General features: G+C 44.9%; 1 protein-coding gene across 12 annotated transcripts in view; it reads right to left on the bottom strand.

Moving 5' to 3' along the window:
• col23a1a (collagen type XXIII alpha 1 chain a) overlaps nt 1-14,494 on the bottom strand; it is a 116,134-nt gene that overhangs the window by 26,229 nt on the left and 75,411 nt on the right. For 9 of the 12 annotated variants that reach the window (XM_047584954.1, XM_047584960.1, XM_047584963.1 and 6 more), the window contains exons 3-5: nt 4,765-4,809; nt 2,280-2,287; nt 1,282-1,308 (exon numbers count right to left, since the gene is read on the bottom strand). In XM_047584954.1, the coding sequence (XP_047440910.1) occupies nt 1,282-1,308; nt 2,280-2,287; nt 4,765-4,809 (80 nt within the window). The remainder of the gene's footprint in view (nt 1-1,281; nt 1,309-2,279; nt 2,288-4,764; nt 4,810-14,494) is intronic. The other 3 variants (XM_047584958.1, XM_047584959.1, XM_047584964.1) reach the window with 1 other exon arrangement.

Here is a 14,494-nt window from a genome sequence, read left to right as displayed (position 1 = left end):
TTGTACATATCCTGTGCCCTCTGCTGTACAGCACCTTGATCGACTGCCGTCGTCTTAAACATGCTTTATAAATAAAGCCTGAGTTGAGTAGGGTCTGTGTATATGGTCCTGCTGCTTACGCTATGCAATTATAGAACTATTAAGGATTAATTTCACTATGTTAACCAGAGTGACGAGGATTAACACGATTATACAACTTTGCAACATCACATCATTTGTTAGGTAAAACTCTGCTGAGAACAGCGACAGAGATGTATTGAGTCGCCGGCTAACAAACACAAATGTGCACACACTTATCTGTGCACTCCCTCCACCTGTGTGTAATTAGCAGCAGGCATTTCCCGTCAGCGGGGCTGTGCAGTGCCAGGCAGACTGCATGGGAATCTGCCTGGGAGTGAGCCCCAGCCGGCCCCAAAAATCCCAAGTGAGGCCAGCGCGAGACACCACCAACAGGACACAGCATCAGGTGACTGCTGTGGGTCGCTGTGGCGACCAGGACAGTGTGTCACAGCGCGTGTACGGTAGCACACGCAAACTCCACCGACCTGCATACACACAGTTCTCATAAATCCTGTGGCTCACACAGCATCGACTCTCGGGTTAATTGAGGGTGTTTCTGTATTACATGAGAAACTGATGATGGCTAAACCACAGATCATCAACAGGCCCGTGAGCTGTTTCCCCTCAGCCCGTTGCGGAGAAAGCTGAGGGAGTAAGTGACCACTAGAGGCCGCCAAATCTTTGGATTGCATGAGAACTGGACCTCTGGCGAAAACCCTCAGTGGTTGAAATCTGCAACCTGCTTTACATTCATTAGTCAGTGGTATTATTTAAACACTGAGCCCATGATTTGTGCCTTGTGGATGGATGACTTAAACTCCTGCGGCTTATGTTTACTGATGGAGTCTTTTATGCAACTGTTAATTTATGTCTACTGCGATTTATGGTTGCAATATTTGCGCACTACTTATGGTTATTTTCACAGTTTTCTACCTTGAATCAGTAAGTTCTAATGTTTAAGACTGAAGTCTCAGTCTGCTTGTGTCTTAATATTTGAGTCACATGGAGCAGGATATATTATTAATGGTTGATCAGAGCTAGAAATCACGTGAGGAGATAGGTCATGGAACATGTAATGATTAGTATTCAAAGATGAAATAGAAAAAAAGGGATAGGGCAAAAAAAAGCTGCATGAAAGGGACACAGATAAACAGCAGAGGTGAGAGCAGATACATGATGAGTGAATCAAAGAGTGACAGGATAATTAAAAATCAAATTTACCGGGTATCCATCCCGTCCAGCCTTGCCCTGGTGAGGTTAGACATTGAAGCATGAAGCACTGAGACAAGATTGAACAGAAACCAACAGCTGCACACAACACACTGCATTTACATGAACTCTTGATATCATGACTCCCTACTGACTAATACAAAATTTCCTCCGTTTACATCCACAATGTCTGATCTTTGTGTTTAGACTAAAATTGGGAAAGAAGCGTATTGTTCAGTCGTTTTCATCATGTCTACTGTTCTAGCCAATGTACTTGACTCAGGCGAAAGGCACTGACAGACTGCTACTTGAGGAATAATGACTGTGCTCTGCAGTTTTATGGGACGTGGCCGGTTTCATCCCATGCAGATTTGTGGCGTGTTCAGGAAAAAGACACAAAACACAGACAGTAATATAGTTCCCGGGATTTAAAGCCGGATATTCTTTCTGTTCTAATGTTTTCCTGAAGGGGTAATGGTGCGTTTTCAGAGCATTCTGCATGTCTGATCAGTGCCACATGCGACTTAAAATAAGAATAAAATCTTAAGCGGCTCACTCGTCCCAGACAGATCACAACATTTCAAACTTAAAGATTAGAATAAAATTCCAAACCTGAGGGCAGATTATGTAGTTTATGTGTGTGTGTGTGTGTGTGTGTGTTTTATCTGTGGAACGTGTGAGAATGTCAGCAGGATTTACTGAAACATCACCATGAAACACACGAACACACACACACTAACAGATCCCCAGGTGGTCCATTTATTGCCGTGCTGGGTGGATGCACATGTGTGAGTGAGTGTGTGACAGTTTGTGTGTCTCCGTGTGTGTCATGTTTTACTGCTGTGGGAGAAAGGATTATTTCTGGTCCGACCTGCAGCTTGCTGAGCGGCGTAAAGTGCACAGTGAAGGAGGCCACTATTCAGTGTGTTTGTGTAATTTTCCAAACCTGTGTGTTTAACACATCTTTAGATCACTTTAATACTACCTGGACGGGACGAAATTGTACTTACAGGAGGCCCTGCAACAGAGAAGAGAAATGAGGCATTAGAACATAAACACTATACATCTCTACTGACACATGAAGCGCAGCATGTGTGAGTAACGCCAAACTCTGGCTTGTACAGCAATCAATTCCTCAGAACAGTGGTATGCAAGAAAAAAAGCTGCACATGCAATGTGGTTCGTTAGATGATGACTGTAATTAACCACCGAAATATGCTACAGAACAAGCTCATTAGAGCCACTGCCAGTGCAGTTTGTGGTGAGCCCCTTACGATAAACAGACTTCTGGATAATGGGACATGTTTTGCATTAGGATATGAAGTCATGTTAAGGAGTTCGTTCCTTAAGAAGATATTAGATGGAGGGCAAGCAGCGAGCCATGAGGTCGGGGCGTGCTGGCAAGCGGAGTGTCCCTCTAAAATATGAAAAAGATCCCTGAGATTTCTCCGCGGCAGTCCCTCAGATGTGATGGCAGCGCTCTGATGTTCGGCCTCGGCAGCAAAACGTTCATTCTGTGTTTCATACGTTGCCTAACCAAAAACAACAGTAATGATCAAAGAGCTCTGATTCTCTGTGGTTTTGGTCCTGATGAAATATTCTGATAAAAAAAAAAAAAAAAACAATGTGGGCCAAGGGCACTAATAAACCAAATAAAACCCCCTACAAACCGAAAATATAATTATCCCATTATAAAATTTTATATAAGTTACTGGTTTATATGTATTTGATCTAGATTAAAAAACAACTACGATGCTGATTTGTGTGATTGTTAACGCGGTCGTCGTGCATGGCTCGATTTGGAGTAATACCACCAGTGCAGATTGAAAGCAGATCCCCCTTTTAGGGGGGCGAATACCTGTGGTGTTTTGTTACTATTTAAACACACAAAAACTCTTGCCAACGTGACCAAAATCTGCGTAAAAACCTCGGAGTTTGGCGTTCGAGTCAATGGAACGGGTAAGAACGAGAGTGAGGGAAATGATGAATGAGGGGTGAGAAGGTGAAGAGAAGAAGAGGAGAGAGGTGTAGGGGTTTATGAGGCATGAAGACCAAGTCAATCAGGTTTAGCTGTGTCTAGACGCTTCAACAAGGGCCAGACAGTTAAGTAAACAAACAGACCCTGGCTCCAGAGCCACACAGAAAGACCAGCTTTAACCACTGGGCTTGAGACAGGTGTGTATGTGTAGGCTAACGGGACAAGAAGAGAAAAAAAAGAAAGAACCAAACTGAGAAGACAATTAGAAAAGAAAGAAGAGGCGGGGTGACAGCGAAAGCTGATTTTAAGATGCCTAACAGCTCTGTCTGCCCTCTTTCCTGTTTCTCCAGTTTCTGTTTCTCTTCTCTCATTTTGTTTTATTTTTTTCTTCAGAGAGAAAGTTCTGGTGAAAAGTCATCCTGGACTCATCAGCTAGAGGATGGCGCAACAGCAAGTCCTCTCCGTGCAATGGAATCCAGGCTGCAACGGGAGCACCAAAAACAAGAGACAAAAAAACGCGTCGGCCCTTCAGATACAGACCATCCCGCGATAAAACTGCGAGCAGTCAATAGGGCGCAGGTCTTGGCCGAAACTTTAGCAGCGAGCCTCTTTAGGATAAATCTCTTACAAAACACCAAGGGGCGGGAATAATAATTTGTAGCTGACCTGAACAGTAAACAAGATATATAACAGAATGGATCTAATATTGTGATTCAAAAGTCATTAGATCATTGGAGAACCTTCCCTGACATAAGATTTCAAATAAAACAAAATCAATTACAGTTTCAATTACACTAAAACTCAAACATAGGATAAATTTGGAAATGACCTCAGTCTGTTAAGTAGAACATTAAAGTTTCCTGGTGATCTCTCACTTAGTCAGCATGTTCACAAGAACAGATCCCATCTATTAAACATCCACAACAGTGAATCACAACCAGACTGGAGAGTTTCCCATCTGACACACATCCTGCAACACCTCCAGTCCTGCAGGTTTTGATAAAAATCGTCTCGGACTGTCGCGGCGGAGTCGAGGCTTAATACAAAACATTAAAAACCCGGATGACTCAAACGCGGAGAGCATCCGCTCTATCTGTCGCCGTGACCTTTTTTTGCGCGACAAGAGTTATATCGCTGCGCCGCTCCGGTTCCTCGATGAGTGTTTTGCGGTTTGGATGGAAAGAAAAAGCGGCATCATAATGGTGGGTCGCGATGTTGGCAAGGGGGACTCTCATTAGGCCCGTAGTACTGCAGCTGCTACCGCTCAGCGAGAACGACTGACATCTGGGCAAAGTTAGTGCAACCACATGGCCGAAGTTAGCACTATGTCGGCACAAATAGGGAGGGATGGGGGAGAAGGGCCAACTGCAGCCCATCATCCAGCGGCCCGACTTGGATCACCGCCTTTACCAGCACTCGGCTCAAACGTATCCAGTCACCCAGGGGAAAGAGTGAGAGAAAGAGAGTGTGTGTGTGTGAGGAATAAACAATTAAAGCAGGTAATGGGCGTCTCTTACCAGGATCCCCTCTTCTTCCCATGCGTCCACGTTTTCCTGGAGGTCCTGTGGAAACACAAAGACAGGGCAATAAATCCCTCAAGTCAGCACTGCAGGGATGAGTAGAGAACAACCGAGCATCACTCGCTGTTTCGCTGCCTGTGGTAATGTGTTGCCTGGCATTAAGGTTGTGTTAGCTGGCACGGTACGCAAATGACATAAGCAGAGATTTGGGGTTCATCCAGCTTCTCTCCTCTGACCCCGCGCTGACGCAGCTCGCACCCGCCGCCTTCGCGGTAAAACGACTTGTGCTGTTGTTGGAGAAGTCGGGCAGAGCTGCGAAAAGCAGCAGGAGGGCTGAAGGAGAAACTGGAGTTGATGTGGCCGGCGAGCGGCTCCAACTCCTCTCCTCTCAGACCTCACGCTGCTACGAGACCATGAATCACGTCCACGCGGCCACTGATTTGCGTCAGTGACTGCCTGGCAATTTTACACAGGTACCGCTGCACGAGTACACTTGACCACACCAGAAAAAAAAAAAAAGTTCTCTTTTAGCAAAACAAGTGCAACTAGTCACGGCACATCTCTCCAGCTCTTGTCTAAATGTTTTATTAAGTGTTTTCTGTATGATTCTGCTCAAACAGGAAGAGAGAAAAACAAATACACATGAAGGGACTGGGCTAGGGATGGGCTGAAGTGGTAAAGCTAACAGAGCTACCCCCAAGCAGAGAACGCTTAGCTGTGGGGTTATGGGTTACGTTAGAAACACATCCACTGTGTGGTATCCACCTCCCGCAGAGGAGCTACAGTAACAGAGCTCTGTTTAACGTTGGATTTGTCCTAAACTGACTGTGCTCATATGCTACGATGATGATGATTTTGTCTTTATTTTCCGTCTCCTCTACATGTATAATCAGTTAGTGTAGTTTGTTTTTTTTTTTTTTTTTTTTTTTGTTGTCTGACTTCAGCTTCAGTCTTTTGGCATGGCATAGATTATATAGCCACCCAGTGGGTATTTACAAGGTTTGTGTTACACAACGAGCCAGCTGGAGCTTTCAAACAACATGACGCTAATGAAAGCTAGCTCGATACAGCTGTCATTCCAGTTTCCAGCTGAGCTGAGCTTATTTTCACCAACCGGTGTCAAATCAGGACCAATCGTTCATCCACGACAACTTATTTTACCATGAATTGAAACTGTACCATGTGAAGTATGAAAAAAATGTAGCTAAAGCTTCCGCTTGCCATGGGTGGAAGTAACACCTTACTCCTTATGCGTTTCTTTCCATGTGTCCATCCTCCCCTGCACTTATAATGAAATGGGAACCATACTGGGTTCCTGATGCTAAGTGGTTGTGGCTGCAGACATGTTTTCCCTATTGTCATTATTGGCGTTATTGTAGCGGCCTAATCACTTCCTGACTCGCGTAGCCCCTTTCAAAGAGAACACAGTCGAACTTCTCCACCTCCCTTCTCATGTCTACGTCTCCCACTTTCATCCCTGTTTCCCTCCGAATGCGACGGCAATAGGCTATTAATGAGCTCGGAGCCGAAGGACTGAAGAAACGGCAGAAAAAGAGTTAACTTCGACTCAAGTTTAAGACCGGTCTAAAATATTCCACCGAAACCATTATTTTACCCAATTGTTTTTCTTGTTCCTTATCTGATTCAATTTGGCGATTTTAGCTCCGAGGGGAATTTGCTGGCAAAGAGGAAGTTCTGTGTAACAAAGAGGAATGAGCCCAGCTGTGCACCTACCTATACCGAGTCTCATTTAAAATTTATGTCTGAACAGTTTTACTCATTTAACACCTCTACACCTTCAAACCTCAGACACATATGCCAGAGATTGCACAGTCTGCCAGCCGTGGAATTGTTATTAATAGTCTCCATATTTCACAGTCGGCTCTGCTTCCTCTCCTTCGGCCGCCGTAAACAGCAAGCGTGGAGATGCGTTCCCCCTAGGGATGGAGCTGGGGAGATGCTAGATGACAAGCTGGAAAAAGGGGGGAAAGGAATGTGTAAGGGAGTGGCAGGATGGGGAGGAAAGACGGTGGAGTTGGAGAAATGAAATGGGACGTACAGAGGAGCGGATTCTTGAGGAGGAGATGGCGGCGATACAAGAACGCCGGAGCGGAAATGGAAGAAGTCAGTAAAGGCGTGGATGGATGAATGCTTTCACAACCCGCGTACATGCATGGTCAATGGGCATTTACAGTTCCTCCTCTTCGGGGATATGTTTCATAAGACATGGGCCACGACGGCCATGCCTGCGCTACCTTTATTTGAGACATAAAAGGCAGCCATCTGCACAGCGAAAACGTCAGTCGCCAAACGCTGGAGGAGCAGGCGTCAGAGTGACTGAAATGTAGGCGTGCGATTGGCCCTGAGTGGCAGAGTGGAGGGGGAATGGAGGTGGGCGATGACAAGCTGAAGTAGGACTGGATGGACTGGAGGAATTAATGGGAAAAACAGCAGCGCTGGAGAGCAGAGCGCATGTATGTTTGGAAGGAGCTCGGATTCCTGTTCCAGAAGAGAGCAGTCAACACGTATTCGCGCAGACAAACAACCATGACGCGATTTTGGTTTCAGCTCTCACTTCCTGTGTCACAGCGGCATGCCAGGGTCGGAAAATGTCACACAACAACACCAAGATAGAAACAGAGGATCATGTTTTACTTGACGTACCAGAAAAAAAAAAGAAAAAAAAAGAACGCATCATAATTTGACTTATCCCTCCCTTCCTGTCTCTCTCTTTAGAGGTCCAATGCTATCAACATCAAAAAATTTTTTACAACTCAAAGACAAAACAAGTCGACATTTCCCTCAATGATTGGTTTGCTCAACGTAAAGCAGATGGGAGGACGCTGAATAAGCAGACTGAGGAAAGATGAAAAAGGTTCCAGAGCTCGTCTGCGCCAAGACGGGAGGACAAGATGATGAGCTTGTCCTTCACTGTAACAGGTGTTGAAAAACTTAAAGACAGAGTAAGGGACCTTCACAAATGTCAGACAGTTAAAAAGATCTATACACGGGGCGAAGCTGTCTTTCCTAAGAGACGCACAAACAACGTTAGACGACACATGCGAGCTCGCTCAGCGGAGCACATGTACAGTAGAGAGCTGTCTGGGAAGAGTGTGATATGCGAAACCACACAATGAACTGCGTTTGAACTGCAGATACAGTAAGCGTGTGTTTGCCTGAGGCGCTGTATCTCAAGCTCCACATATATTGTTCTTCTCTTTACGCGGGGCTGGAATGCATGTGGTCGAAGGTTTGACTTGGAGCAGACTAATTCCCCCCGATGGTCTTTTTCATGTTGTGTGAGAAAACCAAAGAGAAGCATGCACACACAGCATCCGTCTTTAGTCTTTACGTGTTTGCTGTTTTAAACGGCTATAACTCCAAACCGACGGTCCACTGGTGTCAGATTGTCTGCGCAGGTCTCTGAGCCTAGTTTCTGCAGCGACTCATGTTGTTGTTGGACCCCCTGTCGCTGGCTTTCCGCCAACCGACCATGGCGACGATGAGTCTGATTGGCCGTGAAGCCTGGCAATCAAGAAAATCAATAGGGCAGCGACAGAGGCTTCTTCATGTTTTTCACCTTCACCTTATATGAACTTTACGATATACAAATACTGTATTTCATAGGTCTTCAGCAGGAGGTCCGCCGAGGTCCTCTTTTAAATGTCAAATAACGACTCCTGAGAGATATCTGTGTTGTGTTTAAGTGCAACATTAGAGTCCAGGCGCAGGCGTCCTGCAGCGCTGTGAGATTCACAGTCCTGCGCACAAAGAGAGACATTCACACAGATGTAAAGAGACAGAGAGTCACAGTTCCTGTTGAAAAGTGCAATGAATCTGAGCGGAGTTGTGGCCATTCTTCCATCAAAGTCTTCGCCGGCTGTGTCTCCGAGCATCTACGCCACCTTTAGCCTGCTCTCAAACAAAACACGCTTCCATCCCTCCATCTGCTTTCTCATAGCCGTGGCTCGGCTTGATTTAGCTACTGTGACATTTCTCACAAACAAAGTGCTTCCAGGGAACAAAGCGCGGGGATTGGCGGAGAGCCGCCCCCACCTTCCCTCCTTTTAGGCCCCATTTTGTTTAACCCAACAACTGGGAGCAATAAAGAGGCAACTGAACATAGCAGAATGTGATACTTTGAATGCATAACCACGGGACTCAAATCCATCCATCTACCAGTCCACTCTCCAAACACACACACACACACACACGCTCCCCCGGTGCTGCATGTCCACCCCGTTACTCCTCCTGCAACAGGGGAAAATTAAATTTAGTGGAAAGGAAGAGAAAAGTGGGGTGGGAGTGTGGAGCAAGTAGCGAAGGTCAGCTCCTTGCTTCCACGTTAGCTGGAGGCAACATGTCTCTACGGCACCTCCGCTCTCGTTTCTTTTCTTTGTTTTCACGCTTAAGAATCCTTTAAAATCCCAGCAGCACATTTCCCTCTTTTAACTGCAATCACAAAAAGTGTATCTGTGCAGATATACGGTAGACACTACAGTTTCCCACATGATGGGACAGGCATACAACGTTCGGGCCAAAAACTGAGTTTTAGTTTGTATTTGGACAGACGCTGAACAAAAATAATCCAATAAACATCGGATTATTAGAGATGTTTTATTAAAAACATGCAGCCTTTGTTTAAACTGGCTAAGTGCGTGGCTATTCTGTTTGTCAAAGAAATTATTTAACGGCTCACAATAACACATCTGGGTCACTTGATATCCCTGAAAAGCTGTTTACTGATCTACAATTGTGAGACTAGCCCTCTCTGCCTTCATTTCATCTTCGCACAGGCGGGGACAGCTGTTAGGCCTCTTCGCCCGAACCAAAACTACTTCTCCCTCGCCGTCTCCCGATCCGTCATCGTTTGCCTGTTTGTCCAGCTTTTGTTCCAGGGAGATGGTGGACACATGCTGTGGATGTAAACAGCAGCGGAAGGAGAATAGGACAACGGATGTGATTCACATGGCGATGATTCAGTCTCCAGCTGCCCTGCGTCTCGCTCGCCCGGGGTCAGGCGGGGTTCGTGCCTGTTCAGGCTCTCGGTGGGTACCACCAGAGCAAAAGCACAATCAAAGATGAAAGCTATCAAAATCCAAACCATCAATCCTCCTTGCATTAGATCTTGTAATCATGTGATATCTGTCAGTGTTGATTTCATCAAACCATTTTACCATTTTATGTTCTCAGATGTGATCTTTTACTCTATATAAAGTTGGACGAACACTTTTAGAAGTTCAGTTTTGTATTTCAGTGAGGAGCAACGCCACCGTCCACCTGAGTCTGTTTAACTTCCAGCTTACTGACAAATGGGAGGTGAAGTTTGGGTGAGAAGTGGTCACTTCTACGCATCCACCTGTCATTGAAGAGCTTGGCCTTTACTAATGCATAACTTTAATCTTAGTATATCATATAGTTCAAACGAGGGAGCTGGGAGTCATAAATGAGACGGTTTTGCAACTAGAAGAGTTTGCTGCTTGCATTCGGCGTTTACCTAAAACACATTGTCAGCATAAATTGTCGTGATCCATAAATCTGTCCATGCATTCTTCGTGGGAACTGCAGCGCTCCTCTGTGATTGTGAGAGGGATGCCGTACGGTAAACATCGCTCGGGTGTTCCTACAAAGGTCAGCTTTTATTGAGAAATAAGAAGTCAACCTTCCTGTTTTAGTTTCAGCTGCGAGTGTTGCGTGACAGCAAGGAAGCTTTCTTGGACCTGTGAGAGACAGCATCTGTGAGAAAGGCTGTCTGAGAGCGCGTTTGTGCGAGGGAACGGATGCCTATTTCATGCCAGTGGGAGTGTGATCAACATATAGTTTTCCTGACACGCTCCGTCAAGGCCGAGCGACGCTGCCGTTTAACCTCATGTGTACGTAAGCACGTGCGCCGTTACGGCTGCAGGGTTGTTTAGGCATCCGACCGCTGTCCGTTACATGTGTTTTTGAGGGTGCCTGGGCGCACGCAGGTTGGGGGGTAAGAGGCACTACACCAGGTCTACAATTTTGACGCCCGGCAGGTGGTTTGCATTGGTGCTGAAAGGCCACATGGGTACACAATAAGAGGCGAAGGCAGCGACAGACGCAGGTAAAACAGCTAAAGACTGTCTTTGCAAAACAAAGCCAGCGCCACTCCAGTACAACAAAAAGGGAGCAGACCTCAACAAAGTGGACCAGAGAATCAAAGCTGGAGCCAGAAGACAAAAGCTTTGTGTTTAATTGCTACCAGCTGTACTTAAACACTGTAAAACATTACAGCCCCATTAATTATGTGAACATTTTATTTTCTCTTTAACTCCAATAGGCATGACAAATTTTATACGTCTTCAAAAATTAAGCTTAAAGTAATCCACTGACTTGTGGAAGTTTTGTCTGTGTGGTCAGCGTTCATTAACTCATGTCTTTGAGTTGAATAAAACAATTAGGAGGAGGAGGAGGGAGGAGGTGACATGAATACTGGAAGATATAGAGACTGCTGTCATTTTCACATTTTTCATCTACACTATAATATGCAGATACAGTTGAGACAAGTCTCTAAAAAAGAGAATTAAATCACAGTCTTACAATGTTATGGCTTTTTAGAACATGGACTTTAGAACATGTTTCCCGAGCAGGAATCAATTCCAAAGATGCTGTTTTTGGTAGATCAAATTTTAGTGTCCTCCCCCCTCAGTGGCCTAAGAGAAGACACTGTTTCAAATGCAGACACCGACCTTTGTATATTTTAAAATAAATGAATCTTTTTGAACAAATGAGAAGTGAGCTGGACCTGTCTGAAGTTTAGGTAGACTTTAAAACGTGCCATTATTCATCAAGATGAGAAACCTAAGTAGAAACAAAAGCATCAGTGCTTCCAACTTAATGACATGAATACAGTATCGTATAACGAGTATAATGTATAGTATAATGAGTTTTTTTTTTTTTAACTGTATAATGTAACCTAATACGTTGTTTTAAGAGTATCAGGCTGAAACAAGGTATTATCATTACTTAGAGCTTAGCTTTTTGAGTTTAAACAGAGGTTTTTCTCCAAGTTGAGTTTACTCGTATTTTTGAGGCAGCAGGTGAACTTTCGTATCTTAGTTTTACTGACTCAAAATGGATTATAGTGTATTAAAAACCTCAGGATGGAGGATGGGAATTCCCCCAACAAACTTTGTAACTATTTTGGACACAGACTCAGAAACATGTCACCTTGTGACTGATTACTTTAAAAGCTGATGTTCTAAACATTAGACGCAAAACCATGTACCACTGATCAGTCTAACCTGTCCTAAGGGATGGGAGTGGGAAGCTTTCCCAGATGCCACTGGACAAGAGGCAGAGTATCACCAGTCCAACTCTATTTATATTTATGTATAATAGTAAATGCTAAAATGCAGCAAACACCGAACGTTTGGAGTTTGTTATGAGCACGAATACACCATATGCATGCACATCTCTTTAAGTGTGTGCGACGGCCGTTTCTCTTTTGACGATGACGACATATCTTTTTTTAGAAAATCCTCAAGTTTCAGGAGGTTGTTTTCAAACACTTTAGAACGGTCTTCGGTCTTAATAGGTTAATCCAAGTGCATTTGTGAGCCCATGCCCTTTTTCGGGGGAAAGAAAAAATCCATTGCGTGACTGTGCTTTAAATCAGTCGACGGCAGATAAACAAACCCTACCTCAGTTGCGTGTGAATTACACACATTCATAGTCAGGCGTGTGTTTGTTGATGCTGGTCGTGCTGGGAGGAGCTTGGTTTTGTCGGCACCGTTGAGACAGTCCTCCATTTGCGGGGACTGCAACCACAGACGCTAGGCATATGAACACCCAGGAGGATTTTGAGAAACATACTTGCGTGCGAATGAGAAATCCTGACACCTCTCGACAATTAGCTGCAGTCGATGGGTTCAGCTCGGAATTAGAAATATCTGCACAGTGTTTCCGCCCAACCTGTTATTGGCAAACCTCCTGTGACCAGTCGCCACTCTCAGATGGAGGAAACCAGTGAGTCCCATGACAAATGGCTGAAGGCAGGGGACTTAAGCCATTGGTGCAATGCTGAGGTGAGAATGAAGATTTTGTTTGTAGATCGAATTAGACTGGGGCCACCGGCGCAACTAGAACTTCCAGGAAGTTGGGAGGTGTCAAATCCAGTCCTCAGGGAGAGTAAACACGGGGTTTAACACATACTGGCAAACATGTAGAACAAGGATTATAAAAAAAAAAAAATGCACGGGTCATCTGAAGGAGCATGGGCCTGAGCGTGATGAGATTGTGCTGTGAACAGGCAGAGTGCAGAGCTTTCTTTAAACACCTTTGGATGAAGTGGCACAAGATTAAAGTATCAAGTATCAAACTCTTAAACGTGATAAGCATCTGGGTGCACGGTTGTAATTTCGCAAGCAAATCTGGAAGAGCTGCTTTCGTCCAGGGCCAGTCTATGTCGAATGGTGGTCTACAACAGGATAAAATGTTCTTTTATCTTTGTGTCCTTTATTCATTTATAAAAAATGTGGTTTTAGTTTGACGTTCTGGAACGTGTTAGTGCAAAACCGGAGAGTGGAGCATGGAGAGAGCGGGGGTGGGCCTTCAAGAGTAAGGGCCTTAAGAGAAAAGAGCACTAATCACCGTGACTTTAAACGAAAACTGCAGTATTTGTGTGTGTCTGTGTAATAAAAGACAATGTGTGGGCCATGGCTGAGGGAACATGGTGTGAATTCTCAAAAGGGGTGCTGCTTTACTCCTACTTTAACCCTGACAGCTCCTCTGGAAAGAATTCCACCTTCTGCCTTTCCCCCAGCTTTCTTCAAACCGAATTCCATCCTGGCCTCTCTGTGTAATGTCTGCCAAACGAAATCAAATTCAAACCCACGCCACTATTTCTTACTCCCTTCTTCTTCTTCACAGGTATCTCACCCTCACAGTGTCCTTAGCCCTTACCTTAAGCCTAACTTCTTGTTCTGGTTTGTTTCTGCTATTTTCTCACACCTGAAACAGACAGGTCAATTATGACCGCTTTGGAAAACCAAGGTGAGAGCATCTAGTCTTAAAGCTTCCAGCCACGTACTAAGCAGTTCATGGACAACGTGGGGCAGGTGGCTGATGAATCACAAGTTGATTGCACAGGCGTGACTTGGCTTGGCATGGTTCGGGAGAGCCATGAAACACACTGCACTTAAATGTCAAACATTACAGCTCGGAGCGTGAGTAGACTGAGGTAAAACCTATTTAATGCAGTGACTGGAGAAGCTCTATTAGAATATGTGTAGAAGACATCATGGCGTTGTGTTCTGTGCTGACTTAACGGTGATCAGGCAGGTTCTCACCATCTGGTGTAGAGGGACGCCAAGACAGCTTTCAAGGGTAACCTTAAAGGAGAACTACACGTTGCAGGGATTTACAACAGTTTATCCTCTAAATACCAGTTTAGGAGAGGCCTGGCATCTCACGGTGATAAGGAAATCAGTCTGATTGACCCATAACCCTGGAGAAAGAGGCAGAGATCGGCCAAAACGTGAATTGTCAGTTATATCCAACGACCAGTGGAGCTCCGTGTACATCAGTGCATGAAGACAATAACAAAGAGACAGGAAAGAATTTCGCAACTAATATCATTTGTTTAAAAAATGCATTTAAAGGGCTATCCCTCTTCAGCTTTGCGTCATGATCTCTCTGACTAGTGGAGTTTCCACTAATTCTGAAGACACATCACAGACACATGCCATAAACTGGCCCACAT

This window comes from Mugil cephalus, chromosome 5 (assembly GCF_022458985.1).
Source record: "Mugil cephalus isolate CIBA_MC_2020 chromosome 5, CIBA_Mcephalus_1.1, whole genome shotgun sequence".
Taxonomy (NCBI): domain Eukaryota; kingdom Metazoa; phylum Chordata; class Actinopteri; order Mugiliformes; family Mugilidae; genus Mugil; species Mugil cephalus.
Note: the sequence above shows the minus strand (reverse complement) of the source record. Positions and strands in the feature narration are given on the sequence as shown.